Source organism: Panulirus ornatus, chromosome 72 (genome assembly GCF_036320965.1).
Source record: "Panulirus ornatus isolate Po-2019 chromosome 72, ASM3632096v1, whole genome shotgun sequence".
Classification (NCBI taxonomy): domain Eukaryota; kingdom Metazoa; phylum Arthropoda; class Malacostraca; order Decapoda; family Palinuridae; genus Panulirus; species Panulirus ornatus.
The window spans coordinates 15,458,928-15,480,205 of record NC_092295.1 but is presented as its reverse complement, the minus strand read 5'-3'; the positions used below and the strand labels follow the sequence as shown (position 1 = coordinate 15,480,205).

Sequence of the window (21,278 nt, the reverse complement as noted above, 5' to 3'; positions counted from 1 at the left end):
CTGCAAAATTCGTTCAAATGCCTCTCTCTTCTCTTTCACTAATAATCTTACTTCTTCATCCCACCACTCACTACCTTTTCTAATCAACCCACCTCCCACGCTTCTCATGCCACAAGCATCTTTTGCGCAATCCATCACTGCTTCCCTAAATACATCCCATTCCTCCCCCACTCCCCTTACCTCCTTTGTTCTCACCATTTTCCATACTGTACTCAGTCTCTCCTGGTACTTCCACTCTTCCCGTTTACCCTTTAGCTTCGTTTCACTCAGAGCCAAAACATCCAGGTTCCTTTCCTCAAACATACTACCTATCTCTTCTTTTTTCTCATCTTGGTTACATCCACACCCATTTAGACACCCCAATCTGAGCCTTCGAGGAGGATGAGCACTCCTCGCGTGACTCCTTCTGTTTCCCCTTTTAGAAAGTTAAAATACAAGGAGGGGAGGGTTTCTGGCCCCCCGCTCCCATCCCCTTTAGTCGCTTTCTACGACACGTGAGGAATGCGTGGGAAGTATTCTTAATCCCCAAACACCAGGGATATACATAAGTATACTTATGTAAGTAGGAGAGATGGCCAGAGAGCGTTATTGGATTACGTGTTAATTGACAGGCGCGCGAAAGAGAGACTTTTGGATGTTAATATGCTGAGAGGTGCAACTGGAGGGATGTCTGATCATTATCTTGTGGATGCTAAGGTGAAGATTTGTATGGGTTTTCAGAAAGGAAGAGTGAATGTTAGGGTGAGGAGGGTGGTGAGAGTAAGTGAGCTTGGGAAGGAGACTTGTGTGAGGAAGTACCAGGAGAGACTGAGTACAGAATGGAAAAAGGTGAGAACAATGGAAGTAAGGGGAGTGGGGGAGGAATGGGATGTATTTAGGGAATCAGTGATGGATTGCGCAAAAGATGCTTGTGGCATGAGAAGAGTGGGAGATGGGTTGATTAGAAAGGGTAGTGAGTGGTGGGATGAAGAAGTAACAGTATTAGTGAAAGAGAAGAGAGAGGCATTTCGACGATTTTTGCAGGGAAAAAGTGCAATTGAGTGGGAGATGTATAAAAAAAGAGACAGGAGGTCAAGAGAAAGGTGCAAGAGGTGAAAAAAAGGGCAAATGAGAGTTGGGGTGAGAGATTATCATTAAATTTAGGGAGAATAAAAAGATGTTCTGGAAGGAGGTAAATAAAGTGCGTAAGACAAGGGAGCAAATGGGAACTTCAGTGAAGGGCGCAAATGGGGAGGTGGTAACAAGTAGTAGTGATGTGAGAAGGAGATGGAGTGAGTATTTTGAAGGTTTGTTGAATGTGTTTGATGATAGAGTGGCAGATATAGGGTGTTTTGGTCGAGGTGGTGTGCAAAGTGAGAGGGTTAGGGAAAATGATTTGGTAAACGGAGAAGAGGTAGTAAAAGCTTTGCGGAAGATGAAAGCCGGCAAGGCAGCAGGTTTGGATGGTATTGCAGTGGAATTTATTAAAAAAGGGGGTGACAGTATTGTTGACTGGTTGGTAAGGTTATTTAATGTATGTATGACTCATGGTGAGGTGCCTGAGGATTGGCGGAATGCGTGCATAGTGACATTGTACAAAGGCAAAGGGGATAAGAGTGAGTGCTCAAATTACAGAGGTATAAGTTTGTTGATTATTCCTGGTAAATTATATGGGAGGGTATTGATTGAGAGGGTGAAGGCATGTACAGAGCATCAGATTGGGGAAGAGCAGTGTGGTTTCAGAAGTGGTAGAGGATGTGTGGATCAGGTGTTTGCTTTGAAGAATGTATGTGAGAAATACTTAGAAAAACAAATGGATTTGTATGTAGCATTTATGGATCTGGAGAAGGCATATGATAGAGTTGATAGAGATGCTCTGTGGAAGGTATTAAGAATATATGGTGTGGGAGGCAAGTTGTTAGAAGCAGTGAAAAGTTTTTATCGAGGATGTAAGGCATGTGTACGTGTAGGAAGAGAGGAAAGTGATTGGTTCTCAGTGAATGTAGGTTTGCGGCAGGGGTGTGTGATGTTTCCGTGGTTGTTTAATTTGTTTATGGATGAGGTTGTTAGGGAGGTGAATGCAAGAGTTTTGGAAAGAGGGGCAAGTATGAAGTCTGTTGGGGATGAGAGAGCTTGGGAAGTGAGTCAGTTGTTGTTCGCTGATGATACAGCGCTGGTGGCTGATTCATGTGAGAAACTGCAGAAGCTGGTGACTGAGTTTGGTAAAGTGTGTGAAAGAAGAAAGTTAAGAGTAAATGTGAATAAGAGCAAGGTTATTAGGTACAGTAGGGTTGAGGGTCAAGTCAATTGGGAGGTGAGTTTGAATGGAGAAAAACTGGAGGAAGTGAAGTGTTTTAGATATCTGGGAGTGGATCTGGCAGCGGATGGAACCATGGAAGCGGAAGTGGATCATAGGGTGGGGGAGGGGGCGAAAATCCTGGGAGCCTTGAAGAATGTGTGGAAGTCGAGAACATTATCTCGGAAAGCAAAAATGAGTATGTTTGAAGGAATAGTGGTTCCAACAAAAAATGTTGTATGGTTGCGAGGCGTGGGCTATGGATAGAGTGGTGCGCAGGAGGATGGATGTGCTGGAAATGAGATGTTTGAGGACAATGTGTGGTGTGAGGTGGTTTGATCGAGTAAGTAACGTAAGGGTAAGAGAGATGTGTGGAAATAAAAAGAGCGTGGTTGAGAGAGCAGAAGAGGGTGTTTTGAAATGGTTTGGGCACATGGAGAGAATGAGTGAGGAAAGATTGACCAAGAGGATATATGTGTCGGAGGTGGAGGGAACGAGGAGAAGAGGGAGACCAAATTGGAGGTGGAAAGATGGAGTGAAAAAGATTTTTTGTGATCGGGGCCTGAACATGCAGGAGGGTGAAAGGCGGGCAAGGAATAGAGTGAATTGGAGCGATGTGGTATACCGGGGTTGACGTGCTGTCAGTGGATTGAATCAGGGCATGTGAAGCGTCTGTGGTAAACCATGGAAAGCTGTGTAGGTATGTATATTTGCGTGTGTGGACGTATGTATATACATGTGTATGGGGTTGGGATGGGCCATTTCTTTCGTCTGTTTCCTTACGCTACCTCGCAAACGCGGGAGACAGCGACAAAGCAAAAAAAAAAAAAAGAAAAAAAATATATATATATATGTATATATATATACATATATATATATATATATATATATATATATATATATATATATATATATATATATATATATATATATATATATATATATATATAGACATATATTGTTTATTTATCTATTTTGCTTTGTCGCTGTCTCCCGCGTTTGCGAGGTAGCGCAAGGAAACAGACGAATGAAATGGCCCAACCCACCCCCATACACATGTATATACATACACGTGGACACACGCAAATATACATACCTATGCTTCTCAATGTACACATATATATACACACACAGACACATACCTATATACTCATGCACACAAATCACACTGTCTGCCTTTATTCATTCCAATCGCCACCTCGCCACACATGGTATACTATCCCCCTCCTCCCTCATGTGTGCGAGGTACCGCTAGGAAAAGACAACAAAGGCCCCATATATATGTATATATATATATATATATATATATATATATATATATATATATATATATATATATATATATATATATATATATATATATATATATATATATATATATATATATATATATGTATATATATATATATATATATATATATATATATATATATATATATTTTTTTTTTTTTTTCGCTGTCTCCCGCGTTTGCGAGCTACCGCAAGGAAACAGACGAAAGAAATGGCCCAACCCACCCCCATACACAAGTATATACATACACGTCCACACACTCAAATATAAATACCTACATAGCTTTCCATGGTTTACCCCAGGCGCTTCACATGCTCTGATTCAATCCACTGACAGCACGTCAACCCCGGTATACCATATTGATCCAATTCGCTCTATTCCTTGCCCTCCTTTCACCCTCCTGCATGTTCAGGCCCCGATCACACAAAATCTTTTTCACTCCATCTTTCCACATCCAATTTGGTCTCCCACTTCTCCTCATTCCCTCCACCTCCGACACATATATCCTCTTGGTCAATCTTCCATCAATCATTCTCTCCATGTGCCCAAACCATTTCAAAACACCCTCTTCTGCTCTCTCAACCACGCTCTTTTTATTTCCACACATCTCTCTTACCCTTACGTTACTTACTCGATCAAACCACCTCACAGCACACATTGTCTTCAAACATCTCATTTCCAGCACATTCACCCTCCTGCGCACAATTCTATCCACAGCCCACGCCTCGCAACCATACAAAATTGTTGGAACCACTATTCCTTCAAACATACCCATTTTTGCTTTCCGAGATAATGTTCTCGACTTCCACACATTCTTCAAGGCTCCCAGAATTTTCGCCCCCTCCCCCCCTAGCATCCACTTCCGCTTCCATGGTTCCATCCGCTGCCAGATCCACTCCCAGATATCTAAAACACTTTATTTCCTCCAGTTTTTCTCTATTCAAACTTACCTCCCAATTGACTTGACCCTCAACCCTACTATACCTAATAACCTTGCTCTTATTCACATTTACTCTTAACTTTATTCTTTCACACACTTTACCAAACTCAGTCACCAGCTTCTGCAGTTTCTCACATGAATCAGCCACCAGCGCTGTATCATCAGCGAACAACAACTGACTCACTTCCCAAGCTCTCTCATCCACAACAGACTTCATACTTGCCCCTCTTTCCAAAACTCTTGCATTCACCTCCCTAACAACCCCATTCATAAACAAATTAAACAACCATGGAGACACACACACCCCTGCTGCAAACCTACATTCACCGAGAACCAATCACTTTCCTCTCTTCCTACACGTACACATGCCTTAAATCCTTGATAAAAACTTTTCACTGCTTCTACCAACTTGCCTCACACACCATATATTCTTAATACCTTCCACAGAGCATCTCTATCAACTCTATCATATGCCTTCTACAGATCCATAAATGCTACATACAAATCCATTTGCATTTCTAAGTATTTCTCACATACATTCTTTAAAGCAAACACCTGATCCACACATCCTCTACCACTTTTGAAACCATATATATATATATATATATATATATATATATATATATATATATATATATATATATATATATATATATATATATATATATATATATACATATATATATATATATATATATATATATATATATATATATATATATATATATATATATATATATATATATATATATATATATATATATGTATATATATATATATATATATATATATATATATATATATATATATATATATATATATATATATATGTATATATATATATATATATATATATATATGATACAGCGCTGGTGGCTGATTCATGTGAGAAACTGCAGAAGCTGGTGACTGAGTTTGGTAAAGTGTGTGGAAGAAGAAAGTTAAGAGTAAATGTGAATAAGAGCAAGGTTATTAGGTACAGTAGGGTTGAGGGTCAAGTCAATTGGGAGGTGAGTTTGAATGGAGAAAAACTGGAGGAAGTGAAGTGTTTTAGATATCTGGGAGTGGATCTGTCAGCGGATGGAACCATGGAAGTGGAAGTGGATCATAGGGTGGGGGAGGGGGCGAAAATTTTGGGAGCCTTGAAAAATGTGTGGAAGTCGAGAACACTATCTCGGAAAGCAAAAATGGGTATGTTTGAAGGAATAGTGGTTCCAACAATGTTGTATGGTTGCGAGGCGTGGGCTATGGATAGAGTTGTGCGCAGGAGGATGGATGTGCTGGAAATGAGATGTTTGAGGACAATGTGTGGTGTGAGGTGGTTTGATCGAGTAAGTAACGTAAGGGTAAGAGAGATGTGTGGAAATAAAAAGAGTGTGGTTGAGAGAGCAGAAGAGGGTGTTTTGAAATGGTTTGGGCACATGGAGAGAATGAGTGAGGAAAGATTGACCAAGAGGATATATGTGTCGGAGGTGGAGGGAACGAGGAGAAGAGGGAGACCAAATTGGAGGTGGAAAGATGGAGTGAAAAAGATTTTGTGTGATCGGGGCCTGAACATGCAGCAGGGTGAAAGGAGGGCAAGGAATAGAGTGAATTGGAGCGATGTGGTATACAGGGGTTGACGTGCTGTCAGTGGAGTGAATCAAGGCATGTGAAGCGTCTGGGGTAAACCATGGAAAGCTGTGTAGGTATGTATATTTGCGTGTGTGGACGTGTGTATGTACATGTGTATGGGGGGGGGGGTGGGCCATTTCTTTCGTCTGTTTCCTTGCGCTACCTCGCAAACGCGGGAGACAGCGACAAAGTATAAAAAAAAAAAAAAAAAAATATATATATATATATATATATATATATATATATATATATATATATATATATATATATATATATATATATATATGTATATATATATATATATATATATATATATATATATATATATATTTTCCCTGGGGATAGGGGATTAAGAATACTTCCCACGTATTCCCTGCGTGTCGTAGAAGGCGACTAAAAGGGGAGGGAGCGGGGGGCTGGAAATCCTCCCCTCTCGTTTTTTTTTTTTTTTTTTTTTTTTTTTTTTTTTTTTTTTTTTTTAATTTTCCAAAAGAAGGAACAGAGGGGGCCAGGTGAGGATATTCCAAAAAAGGCCCAGTCCTCTGTTCCTAACGCTACCTCGCTAACGCGGGAAATGGCGAATAGTTTGAAAGAAAGAAAGATATATATATATATATATATATACCTGGGGATAAGGGAGAAAGAATACTTCCCACGTATTCCCTGCGTGTCGTAGAAGGCGACTAAAAGGGAAGGGAGCGGGGGGCTGAAAATCCTCCCCTCTTTTTTTTTTTTTTTTTCCAAAGAAGGAACAGAGAAGGGGGCCAGATGAGGATATTCCCTCAAAGGCCCAGTCTTCTCTTCTTAACGCTACCTCGCTAATGCGGGAAATGACGAATAGTATGGAAGAAAGAAAATATATTTATATATATATATTTTTTATTTTTTTTTTTATACTTTGTCGCTGTCTCCCGCGTTTGCGAGGTAGTGCAAGGAAACAGACGAAAGAAATGGCCCAACCCCCCCCCCCCCATACACATGTACATACACACGTCCACACACTCAAATATACATACCTACACAGCTTTCCATGGTTTACCCCAGACGCCCCACATGCCCTGATTCAATCCACTGACAGCACGTCAACCCCTGTATACCACATCGCTCCAACTCACTCTATTCCTTGCCCTCCTTTCACCCTCCTGCATGTTCAGGCCCCGATCACACAAAATCTTTTTCACTCCATCTTTCCACCTCCAATATATATATATATATATATATATATATATATATATATATATATATATATATATATATATATATATATCCAGCAGCACTGTTACACGCCAGCAGCACCGTCACATTCCAGCTGCACTGTCACACTCCAGCAGTACCGTCACACTCCTGCTGCACTGTCACACTCCAGCAGTACCGTCGCACTCCAGCATCACTGTCACACTCAAGGATCACTCTCACACTCCAGCATCACTCTCACACTCCAGCAGCACTCACACTCCAGCATCACTCTCACACTCCAGCTGCACTGTCACACTCCAGCAGTACCGTCGCACTCCAGTATCACTCTCACACTCCAGCATCACTCTCACACTCCAGCATCACTCTCACACTCCAGCATCACTCTCACACTCCAGCATCACTGTCACACTCCAGCTGCACTGTCACACTCCAGCAGTACCGTCGCACTCCAGCATCACTGTCACACTCCAGGATCACTCTCACACTCCAGCATCACTCTCACACTCCAGCAGCACTCACACTCCAGCATCACTCTCACACTCCAGCTGCACTGCCACACTCCAGCAGTACCGTCGCACTCCAGCATCACTGTCACACTCCAGCATCACTCTCACACTCCAGCATCACTCTCACACTCCAGCAGCACTCACACTCCAGCATCATTCTCACACTCCAGCTGCACTGTCACACTCCAGCAGTACCGTCGCACTCCAGCATCACTCTCACACTCCAGCTGCACTGTCACACTCCAGCAGTACCTTCGCACTCCAGCATCACTCTCACACACCAGCATCACTCTCACACTCCAGCATCACTCACACTCCAGCATCACTGTCACACTCCAGCATCACTCTCACACTCCAGCAGCACTGTCACACTCCAGCAGCACCGTCACACTCCAGCAGCACTCACACTCCAGCATCACTCTCACACTCCAGCAGCACTGTCACACTCCAGCAGCACCGTCACACTCCAGCAGCACTGTCACACTCCTGCAGCACCGTCACACTCCAGCAGCATTGTTACACTCCAGCAGCACCGTCACACTCCAGCAGCACCGTCACACTCCAGCAGTACCGTCATACTTCAGCAGCACCGTCACACTCCAGCAGCATTGTCACACTCCAGCAGCACTGTTACACTCCAGCAGCATTGTTACACTCCAGCAGCACCCTCACACTCCAGCAGCATTGTTACACTCCAGCAGTACCGTCACAATTCAGCAGCACTGTCACTCTCCAACAGCACCATCAACGTTTTACAACAGCACTTTTACACTTCAGGAGGTCACACTCCAACAGGTTACACTCCAGCAGGTCACACTCCAGCAGGTCACACTCCAACAGGTCACACTCCAGTAGGTGTCACTCAAGCAGTTCAGTCACTAGTAGGTCCTATTTCAGTATTCCCAATCCATTCCAAACCAACACTTCTCTTTCCTTCGTCACTGGCACACATGCAGTTAACATTTCTATTTCTATATGTTGTCGTTTTTCATTTGTTCTTCACAGATACAGCCTAACCCTAGGAATCCCTAATCTTTATCATAGCTGGAAGCTGGAGTTATAGATACACCCTAACCTCAGTGATCCTTCATGTTCTATATGAAGAGAAGCGAGAACGTAGACAGACATATATAACTTTAATAACCATTGTCCTTAAGTAATAGAGTTTCGCACCACCAACAATGACTCGAGCACTACAGATAGATCAACCTCTCTGTACTGGCCAGACAGGAACGTTGCCTCTGTACTGGCCAGACAGGAACGTTGCCTCTGTACTGGGCAGGCAGGAACGTTGCCTCTGTACTGGGCAGGCAGGAACGTTGCCTCTGTACTGGCCAGGCAGGAACGTTGCCTCTGTACTGGCCTGGCAGGAACGTTGCCTCTGTACTGGCCTGGCAGGAATGTTGCCTATGTGCTGGAACTGTCAGGTTATTGTAACACAAGGTAACATTACCAAGAACATGAGGGTACACCCTAGATGGCTGGTCATACAAAGACAAATAGTATATGAGTTATCGCAATAGTGAAGTGTGGCCCACCAGAACTGCTGACAAAACCACCATGCAATACCTCCTGTTCTTAAGCATTAGATGTTATAAGACAAAACTGAAAGAAGCGTTTAAAGAATGGTGAAGAGAATCGTTGATATATGGGATTTTTGACAAATATTAAGCGTTACATAGAAGTGTGTCAGATATAGTTCATGTGATGACATGATGGTGACCTCTGTAACGACGAGGCCACAACCAGACATCATCTTCACTCCCAACAACAGCCAGTTTAGGGTAGCTAGTGTCAGGGTGCGAGGTCAGGGTGCGAGGTCAGGGTGCGAGGTCAGGGATGATGACACCGCAGTCGGTAATGTTCACGTGGGTCACGGGGTCATGGTTGACCGCTCTTCGTACCACATCCATCCCAGATAACACCTCACCGAAGGGGCCTGAGAAACTAGCATCCTCCTTGCCAGTGGTGCAGATGCCAAAACCATAATTATGAACATCATTAGTGTATAGCACTACCAGCCCCTCCCTTGGAACTCTGCTGTGCTCACCGCCCCATTCCAGATCCGTCATTAACGCCTTGTCACACTTGTCTCCATTCTTTAAACGATATTCAGTGCACCAAATGGTTTCTCGTTCTTTGTCTTTATCGGAAATACTCCTAAAATATGCACCTACGTGGGAAGGCCCAAGGACGCCAAGGCAAAGTGCCAAGAAGTGTTGTGCGGAGCGAAGGTTGGTCCACAAGCAGATGTAAACACGACCCAGACAACGGCCACCAACACCCAGCTCCAGGAACACCTCCGATGGCAGCTGCAATGAAGGCATTTATTACAGTTATGGAAAGTCCTTTATAGTAATATTCAACTTCTAATAAATTTTGCCAAACTGATAAACAATATACATTACGAGAAGAAGGAAGGATATATATTAAATGATGAAGGGAAACCAAGTAAAGATCTGTAATTACCTGCTTCTGATTACATATCATTAATGTACGAAAAGAATATCGTACTCTTGTAGAACTGCGATTCTTAAACTTTCTCTACTGTTTTATAATGCTTTACACTCCTTTATTCTCTCAACATTCACTGTGTAATAACTCATTCCATTCATCGACTGCCTTCATACTGTCAAGCTACTTCTATACATCTTGTGACTTCTGCCTGTTCTATCCTTGCATCTTTCAAAGAACTGTTCACCGTCTACGTCACCAGCTTGGTGTAAAAACTTAAAGGCTGTGATCAGGTCACCCTCACTCTTTTCTGTTCCATGGTGGGTATGTTTAAGACCTATAGCCTTTCCCTGCAACTTAGATATCTTAATTCCTTAACCATCCTCGTTAACTTCTCTAAACCTTCTTTATTAGTCTTCTGTGTTTCTTTAAGTGCGAGGACCAAATTTGAGAAGCATATTCTAGTTTGGCCACATGAACTAGGATATGAATAGTTTATTAGATGTTTTCTTACAGATAGATATGAATGCCAATGTAACACTCTGGCCACAGGTCAGATACAGTATCAACTCCCAGCACTCTCTCATTTCTTGCGATATAGTATTCATTTTGAAGTACTTTTTTCTCTCATCCTCTGTACTTTACATTCACTCGAGTTTCATGAACTATGTATCAGACCAACAGTTTCTCTCATATCCTTGCCATCGTCCAGAAACATGTTGAGGTAAGGGTTAGAATATTTGGGCGAGTTATTCACTACAAAACGCTGCTGGATGCAGCTACCCTGACATGCTTCCTTTCTGGCAATTCAGATACTAACAATCCACTCGCTCTGTCTAAAGCGGGGATCACTCTCTCATACAAGTTGAAGAGGTTCCTTACCCACGAAATATGTGTGTGTGTGTGTGTGTGTGTGTGTGTGTGTGTGTGTGTGTGTGTGTGTGTGTGCGTAAATACTTGTTTGTGATTATCTATTCTCACTAAATGGGGGAAAGTGGAAGAGATGAGAAGGGCAGAGCTGTACACTCATTCACCCGCAATATAACTTTTAGTATTCTGTATGCTGTCCTCAGTAATCTGTATGCAGTCCTCAACATCCTGTATGCTATCCTCAACATCCTGTATACTGTCCTAAATGTTCTGTGTGCTGTTCTCAGTATTCTGTATGCTGTCCTTAATACATGTATGCTGTCCTCAACATTTTGTATGCTGTCTTCAATATTCTGCATGCTGTCCTCAATATTTTGTATGCTGTCTTCAATATTTTGAATGCTGTCCTCAATATTCTGTATGCTGTCTTCAACATTTTGTATGCTGTCCTCAATATTATGTATGCTGTCCTAAATATTATGTGTGCTGTCAATCTTCTAAATACTGTCCTCAATATTGCATATGCTCCCCTCAATATTTTACATGCCGTCCTCAGTATTCTGTATGCTGTTCTTAATTTCTTCTATGCTTACCTCAAATGTTTGTATACTGTCCCCAGTATTCTGTATGCACTTCTTGAAAATCTGTATGCTTTCATCAATTTCTGCATGCTGTTCAGTATTTTGCATGTAGTCCACAATATTCTTTGCGATGTCTTCAATATTCTGTATACTGTCCTCAATATTCTGTTACTGTCCTCAGTATTCTGTATAATGTCTTCAATATTTAGTATGTTGTCCTCAGTATTCTGATGCTGACCTCAATATTTTGTGTTATGTCGTTCAACATTCTGCATGTTGTCTTAAGTATTTTCTATGGTGTCCTCAATTTTCTGTCTGCTGTTCTTACTATTCTGTATCTTGTCCTTGATATTTTGCATGCTGTCCTCAACACTCTGTATGCTGTCATCAATATTTTGTATGTTGTCTTCAGTGTTCTATATGCTGTCCTTAGTATTCTGTATGTTGTCTTCAATATTCTTTATGCTATCCTGAATGTTCCCTATGCTGTTCTCAATACTCTACGTGCTATCCTCAATTTTCTGTATGCTGACCCCAAATTACTGTATGCTGTCCTCAATATTCTGTATGCTGTCCTCAGTTTTCTGTATGATATCATCAATATTCTATATGCTGTCTTCAATTTTGTATGAATGTCCTCAATATTCTATATGCTGCCTTCAAAGATTTTCATGCTGTCCTCGACATTTTTCATGCTGTCCTTAGTATTCTTCATGTTGTCCTCAGTTTTCTGTATGCTGTCATCAGTCATATGTATGATGTCCACAATGTTCTGTATGCAGTCCTCAATATTTTGTATGAATGTTCTCAATATTTTGTATACTGTTTTCGCCATTCTTTATACTGTCCGAAGTATTCTGTATGCTGCGCTCAATATTCTTTATGCCGTAATCAATTATCTATACGCTTTTCACAGCATTTTGTATGACCTCCTCAGTATTATCTATGCTTTCCTAAGTACTCTGTACGTTGTCCTAAATATTGTGTATGCTGTCCTAAGTATTCTGTGTGTTGCCCTTATCATTCTGTATGGTCCCCAGAATTCTGTATGTTGTCCTCAGTATTCTATATGCTTTCCTCATTATTTTGTATGTTGCCATCAGTATCCTGTATGTTGTTCTCAGTATTCTTTATACCGTCCTAAATGTTCTGTATGCTGCTCTAAATATTTTGTAGGTTGTCCTCAGTATTCTATATGATCTCAATATTCTGTATGTGTCCTTAATATTCTGTATGCTGTCCTCAGTGTTCTTTATGTCGTCCTAAATGTTATGTATGCTGTTCTCAATATTCTGCATGTTGTCATTGGTGTTCTATGTGCTGTCCTCAGTATTCAGTATGCTGTCCTTAATATATGTATGCTATCCTCAATATTCTTTATGCTGTCACAATATTCTGTATGCCTTCCTCAAAAATCTGTATGTTGTCCTCAGCATTCTACGTGCTCTTTTCAGTATTTTGTATGTTGTCTTTAGTATTCTGCATGCTGTTCTCAATATTCTTTATTCTGTCTTAAATGTCCTGTATGCTTTCCTCAATACTCTGTATGTTGTTTTCAGTATTCTATAAACTGTCCTCAATATGCAGTATGCTGTCCTCAGTGCTCTGTATGTTTTCCTCAATATTCTTTCTGTTGTATTTAGTATACTGTATTTTGTCCTCTGTATTACGTATGAAGTCCTCAATATTCTATATGCTGTCCTCAGTTTTCTGTATGCTGTCTCCATATTCCGGTAGCTGTCCTCACAGCTCTGTATGCTATCCTAAATATTCCGTATGCATTCCGTAATACTCTATATGCTTCCCTCAATACTCACTATTCTGTCCTTAATATTCTGTATGCTGTCCCCAGTGTTCTGTATGCTGTCTTCAATATTCCACATGCTGTCCTGTATATCAGGAATGCTATCCTCAGTATCCCGTATACCGTCCTCAAATCTCTTTATGCTGTTCTCAATAGTCCGTATACTGTCCTCAATATACCACATGCTGTCATCAGTGTTCACTATGCTGTCCTTATTCTCAATGTTGTACACAGTATTCAGTATGTTGTCTCCAGTTTGGTCTCTTCAATGATGTGTGTGCAATCTTCAATAATCCCTATGTTGCCCTCAATATTGCGTATGTTGTCCTCAATACTGCGTATGCTGCGCTCAATATTGCGTATACTGTTCTCAATATTGGGTATTCTGTCCTCAATCATCCATATGCTGTCCCCAATACTCCGTAAGTTATCCTCAATATTCCGTATGTCATCCTCAGTACTATGTATGCTGTCCTCAGTACTATGCATGCTGTCCTCAGCATTCTGTATATTCTCCTCAGTATTTTGTATATTGTCTATAGTATTAAGTATACTGTCTTCAGTATTCTGTATACTGCCCTCAATATTCTCCATGCTGTCCTTAATATGCTCTAAGCCGTCCTGATTAGTATGCATGCTGTCCTTGATAATCTGTAAGCTTTCCTCAATATCTTGTATGCTCTCCTCAGTATTCTGTATTCTGTCTTCAATATTCTGTATGGCTTCCTCAGTAAACTGTATGCCATCCTCAATGTTCTGTATCCTGTCCTTGATGCAGTGCATGCAGTCCTCGATTTTCTGTATGCTCTCTTCAGCATTCTTTATTCTGTCCTTAATATTGTGAATGCGTTCCTCATCTTACTGTATGCTGTCCTCAATATTCTGTAAGCAGTCCTCAATGATCAATACGCTGTCCTCAGTGGTCTTTATACTGTTCTCAGTTTTCTACATGCTGTCCTCAGTGATCTGGTATGCTGTCTAAATATTCTGCATGCTCTTTTCATTACTCTGTATGCCGTACTCAGTGCTTTATGCTAGTATATATATATATATATATATATATATATATATATATATATATATATATATATATATATATATATATATATATATATATATATATATATATATATATATATGTATACATATATATATATATACCTCCAAATTGGAGGTGGAAAGATGGAGTGAAAAGGATTTTGTGTGATCGGGGCCTGAACATGCAGGAGGGTGAAAGGAGGGCAAGGAATAGAGTGAATTGGAGCGATGTGGTATACAGGGGTTGACGTGCTGTCAGTGGATTGAATCAGGGCATGTGAAGCGTACGGGGTAAACCATGGAAAGCTGTGTAGGTATGTTTATTTGCGTGTGTGGACGTGTGTATGTACATGTGTGTGGGGGGGTTGGGCCATTTCTTTCGTCTGTTTCCTTGCGCTACCTCGCAACCGCGGGAGACAGCGACGAGGTATAAAAAAAAAAAAAAAAAAAAAAAAATATATATATATATATATATATATATATATATATTTTTCTTTTTTTTTCATACTATTCGCCATTTCCCGCATTAGCGAGGTGGCGTTAAGAACAGAGGACTGGGCCTTTGAGGGAATATCCTCATATGGCCCCCTTCTCTGTTCCTTCTTTTGGAAAATTTAAAAAAAAATGAGAGGGGAGGATTTCCAGCCCCCCGCTCCCTTCCCTTCTAGTCGCCTTCTACGACATGCAGGGAATACGTGGGAAGTATTCTTTCTCCCCTATATATATTTATCTATTTATTCACTTTGCCCCGTCGCCGTCTCCCGCGCTAGCGAGGTAGTGCAAGGAAACAGACGAAAGAATGGCCCAACCCACCCACATACACATGTATATACATACACGTCCACACACACCACATATACATACCTATACATCTCAACGTATACATATATATACACACACAGACATATACATATATACCCATGTACATAATTCATACTGTCTGCCTTTATTCATTCCCATCGCCACCCCGCCACACATGGAATAACAACATCCTCCCCCCTCATGTGTGTGAGGTAGTGCTAGGAAAAGACAACAAAGGCCCTATTCGTTCACACTCAGTCTCTAGCTGTCATGTAATAATGCACCGAAACCACAGCTCCCTTTCCACATCCAGGCCCCACAGAACTTTCCATGGTTTACCCCAAACGCTTCACATGCCCTGGTTCAATCCATTGACACCATGTCGACCCCAGTATACCACATCGTTCCAATTCACTCTATTCCTTGCACGCCTTTCACCCTCCTGCATGTTCAGGCCCCGATCACTCAAAATCTTTTTCACTCCATCTTTCCCCCTCCAATTTGGTCTCCCACTTCTCCTCGTTCCCTCCATCTTTGACACGTACATCTTCTTTGTTAATCCTCCTTACTCATCCTCACGAGTCCAAATCATTTCAACAAAGCCACTTCTGCTCTCTCAACCACTCTTTTTATTACCACACATATCTTTTACCCTTTCATTTCTTAGTCAATCAAACCACATATATTTTATTTCATATATATTTGTCATTTCCCATATTAGTGAGGTAGTGTTAGGAACATGAGGATAGAGGACAAAGAGGATGTATGCATCAGAAGTGGAGGGAACAATCACCCCGCCAATTAATACCAATTTCTCAACTGCCCATATCCCATATCTCTTGCACATGCTATCACTGCTTCACTAAATATCTCCCATTCCCCTTGCTTCATTTGCTTACAACTTTAGCTATTCTATACCCAATCTCTTCTAGTATTTCACACACACACACACACACCTCTTTTTTCCAAGCTCATTTCTTTCTCACCCTCTTCTCATTCATATTAGTTTCCCCTCCCAACACATTAACATCTAGGAGTCTATCTTTTGCGCACCTATAAATTTGTACAGAGTCCAACACTTCTCTCTGACCAGGTTCCCTACTCACTGATGTATATTTATGCATGTCCCTTTTAAAAAAAAAAAAAAAGAAAAAAAGTATTCCTAATCACCATACCATTTTCTGCACACAACTCCACAAGCTGTTGACTATATATATATATATATATATATATATATATATATATATATATATATATATATATATATATATATATATATATATATATATATATATATATATATATATATATATATATATATATATATATATATATATATATATATATATATATATACTAGCATAAAGCACTGAGTACGGCAAACAGAGTAATGAAAAGAGCATGCAGAATATTTAGGGGATAGGGGAGAAAGAATACTTCCCACGTATTCCCTGCGTGTCGTAGAAGGCGACTAAAAGGGAAGGGAGCGGGTGGCTGGAAATCCTCCCCTCTCGTTTTTTTTTAATTTTCCAAAAGAAGGAACAGAGAAGGGGGCCAGGTGAGGATATTCCCTCTAAGGCCCAGTCCTCTGTTGATAACGCTACCTCGCTAATGCGGGAAATGGCGAATAGTACGAAACAAAGAAAAAGATATATATATATATATATATATATATATATATATATATACATATATTTTTTTTTTTCTTTTTTTTATACTAATCGCCATTTCCCGCATTAGCGAGGTAGCGTTAAGAACAGAGGATGAGGACTGGGCCTTTGAGGGAATATCCTCACCTGGCCCCTTTCTCTGTTTCTTCTTTTGGAAAAAAAAAAATGAGGGGAGGATTTCCAGCCTCCCGCTCCCTTCCCTTTTAGTCGCCTTCTACGACACGCAGGGAATACGTGGGAAGTATTCTCTCTCCCCTATCCCCAGGGATAATATATATATATATATATATATATATATATATATATATATATATATATTATTTTTTTATTATACTTTGTCGCTGTCTCCCGCGTTTGCGAGGTAGCGCAAGGAAACAGACGAAAGAAATGGCCCAACCCCCCCCATACACATGTATATACATACGTCCACACACGCAAATATACATACCTACACAGCTTTCCATAGCTCACCCCAGACGCTTCACATGCCTTGATTCAATCCACTAACAGCACGTCAACCCCGGTACACCACATCGCTCCAATTCACTCTATTCCTTGCCCTCCTTTCACCCTCCTGCATGTTCAGGCCCCGATCACACAAAATCTTTTTCACTCCATCTTTCCACCTCCAATTTGGTCTCCCTCTTCTCCTTGTTCCCTCCACCTCCGACACATATATCCTCTTGGTCAATCTTTCCTCACTCATCCTCTCCATGTGCCCAAACCACTTCAAAACACCCTCTTCTGCTCTCTCAACCACGCTCTTTTTATTTCCACACATCTCTCTTACCCTTACGTTACTTACTCGATCAAACCACCTCACACCACACATTGTCCTCAAACATCTCATTTCCAGCACATCCATCCTCCTGCGCACAACTCTATCCATAGCCCACGCCTCGCAACCATACAACATTGTTGGAACCACTACTCCTTCAAACATACCCATTTTTGCTTTCCGAGATAATGTTCTCGACTTCCACACATTCTTCAAGGCCCCCAGAATTTTCGCCCCCTCCCCCACCCTATGATCCACTTCCGCTTCCATGGTTCCATCCGCTGCCAGATCCACTCCCAGATATCTAAAACACTTCACTTCCTCCAGTTTTTCTCCATTCAAACTCACCTCCCAATTGACTTGACCCTCAACCCTACTGTACCTAATAACCTTGCTCTTATTCACATTTACTCTTAACTTTCTTCTTCCACACACTTTACCAAACTCAGTCACCAGCTTCTGCAGTTTCTCACATGAATCAGCCACCAGCGCTGTATCATCAGCGAACAACAACTGACTCACTTCCCAAGCTCTCTCATCCCCAACAGACTTCATACTTGCCCCTCTTTCCAAAACTCTTGCATTTACCTCCCTAACAACCCCATCCATAAACAAATTAAACAACCATGGAGACATCACACACCCCTGCCGCAAACCGACATTCACTGAGAACCAATCACTTTCCTCTCTTCCTACACGTACACATGCCTTACATCCTCGATAAAAACTTTTCACTGCTTCTAACAACTTTCCTCCCACACCATATATTCTTAATACCTTCCACAGAGCATCTCTATCAACTCTATCATATGCCTTCTCCAGATCCATAAATGCTACATACAAATCCATTTGCTTTTCTAAGTATTTCTCACATCCATTCTTCAAAGCAAACACCTGATCCACACATCCTCTACCACTTCTGAAACCACACTGCTCTTCCCCAATCTGATGCTCTGTACATGCCTTCACCCTCTCAATCAATACCCTCCCATATAATTTACCAGGAATACTCAACAAACTTATACCTCTGTAATTTGAGCACTCACTCTTATCCCCTTTGCCTTTGTACAATGGCACTATGCACGCATTCCGCCAATCCTCAGGCACCTCACCATGCTTGTGGCATGAGAAGAGTGGGAGGTGGGTTGATTAGAAAGGGTAGTGAGTGGTGGGATGAAGAAGTAAGAGTATTAGTGAAAGAGAAGAGAGAGGCATTTGGACGATTTTTGCAGGGAAAAAATGCAATTGAGTGGGAGATGTATAAAAGAAAGAGACAGGAGGTCAAGAGAAAGGTGCAAGAGGTGAAAAAAAGGGCAAATGAGAGTTGGGGTGAGAGAGTATCATTAAATTTTAGGGAGAATAAAAAGATGTTCTGGAAGGAGGTAAATAAAGTGCGTAAGACAAGGGAGCAAATGGGAACTTCAGTGAAGGGCGCAAATGGGGAGGTGATAACAAGTAGTGGTGATGTGAGAAGGAGATGGAGTGAGTATTTTGAAGGTTTGTTGAATGTGTTTGATGATAGAGTGGCAGATATAGGGTGTTTTGGTCGAGGTGGTGTGCAAAGTGAGAGGGTTAGGGAAAATGATTTGGTAAACAGAGAAGAGGTAGTGAAAGCTTTGCGGAAGATGAAAGCCGGCAAGGCAGCAGGTTTGGATGGTATTGCAGTGGAATTTATTAAAAAAGGGGGTGACTGTATTGTTGACTGGTTGGTAAGGTTATTTAATGTATGTATATATATATATATATATATATATATATATATATATATATATATATATATATATATATATATATATATATATATATAAATATGTTAATGTGCTGAGAGGTGCAACTGGAGGGATGTCTGATCATTATCTTGTGGAGGCTAAGGTGAAGATTTCTGAGGGTTTTCAGAAAAGAGGAGTAAATGTTGGGGTGAAGAGGGTGGTGAGAGTAAGTGAGCTTGGGAAGGAGACTTGTGTGATGAAGTACCAGGAGAGACTGAGTACAGAATGGAAAAAGATGAGAACAATGGAAGTAAGGGGAGTGGGGGAGGAATGGGATGTAGTTAGGGAATCAGTGATGGATTGTGGCATGAGAAGAGTGGGAGGTGGGTTGATTAGAAAGGGTAGTGAATGGTGTGATGAAGAAGTAAGATTATTAATGAAAGAGAAGAGAGAGGCATTTGGACGATTTTTGCAGGGAAAAAATGCAATTGAGTGGGAGATGTATAAAAGAAAGAGACAGAAGGTCAAGAGAAAGGTGTAAGAGGTGAAAAAGAGGGCAAATGAGAGTTGAGGTGAGAGAGTATCATTAAATTTTGGGGAGAATAAAAAGATGTTCTGGAAGGAGGTAAATAAAGTGCGTAAGACAAGGGAGCAAATGGGAACTTCAGTGAAGGGCGCAAATGGGGAGGTGATAACAAGTAGTGGTGATGGGAGAAGGAGATGGAGTGAGTATTTTGAAGGTTTGTTGAATGTGTTTGATGATAGAGTGGCAGATATAGGGTGTTTTGGTCGAGGTGGTGTGCAAAGTGAGAGGGTTAGAGAAAATGATTTGGTAAACAGAGAAGAGGTAGTAAAAGCTTTGCGGAAGATGAAAGCCGGCAAGGCAGCTGGTTTGGATGGTATTGCAGTGGAATTTATTAAAAAAGGGGGTGACTGTATTATTGACTGGTTGGTAAGGTTATTTAATGCATGTATGACTCATGGTGAGGTGCCTGAGGATTGTCGGAATGCGTGCATAGTGCCATGGTACAAAGGCAAAGGGGATAAAAGTGAGTGCTCAAATTACAGAGGTATATGTTTGGTGAGTATTCCTGGTAAATTATATGGGAGGGTATTGATTGAGAGGGTGAAGGCATGTACAGAGCATCAGATTGGGGAAGAGCAGTGTGGTTTCAGAAGTGGTAGAGGATGTGTGGATCAGGTGTTTGCTTTGAAGAATGGATGTGAGAAATACTTAGAAAAGCAAATGGATTTGTATGTAGCATTTATGGATCTGGAGAAGGCATATGATAGCGTTGATAGAGATGCTCTGTGGAAGGTATTAAGAATATATGGTGTGGGAGGCAAGTTGTTAGAAGCAGTGAAAAGTTTTTATCGACGATGTAAGGCATGTGTACGTGTAGGAAGAGAGGAAAGTGATTGGTTCTCAGTGAATGTAGGTTTGCGGCTGGGGTGTGTGATGTCTCCATGGTTGTTTAATTTGTTTATTGATGGGGTTGTTAGGGAGGTGAATGCAAGAGTTCTGGAAATGTTGGGGATGAGAGAGCTTTGGAAGTGAGTCAGTTGTTGTTCGCTAATGATACAGCGCTGGTGGCTGATTAATGTGAGAAACTGCAGAAGCTGTTGACTGAGTTTGGTAAAGTGTGTGAAAGAAGAAAGTTAAGAGTAAATGTGAATAAGAGCAAGGTAATTAGGTACAGTAGGGTTGAGGGTCAAGCCAATTGGGAGGTAAGTTTGAATGGAGAAAAAC

At 41.1% G+C, this 21,278-nt stretch overlaps 1 protein-coding gene across 1 annotated transcript in view; it reads right to left on the bottom strand.

The window, feature by feature from the left end:
* Nucleotides 1-8,887: 8,887 nt before the first annotated feature.
* LOC139748038 (uncharacterized) overlaps nt 8,888-21,278 on the bottom strand; it is an 80,264-nt gene continuing 67,873 nt past the window's right edge. The window contains exon 3 of the mRNA XM_071660604.1: nt 8,888-10,135. Within this exon, the coding sequence (XP_071516705.1) occupies nt 9,644-10,135 (492 nt within the window). The 3' untranslated portion in view covers nt 8,888-9,643. The remainder of the gene's footprint in view (nt 10,136-21,278) is intronic.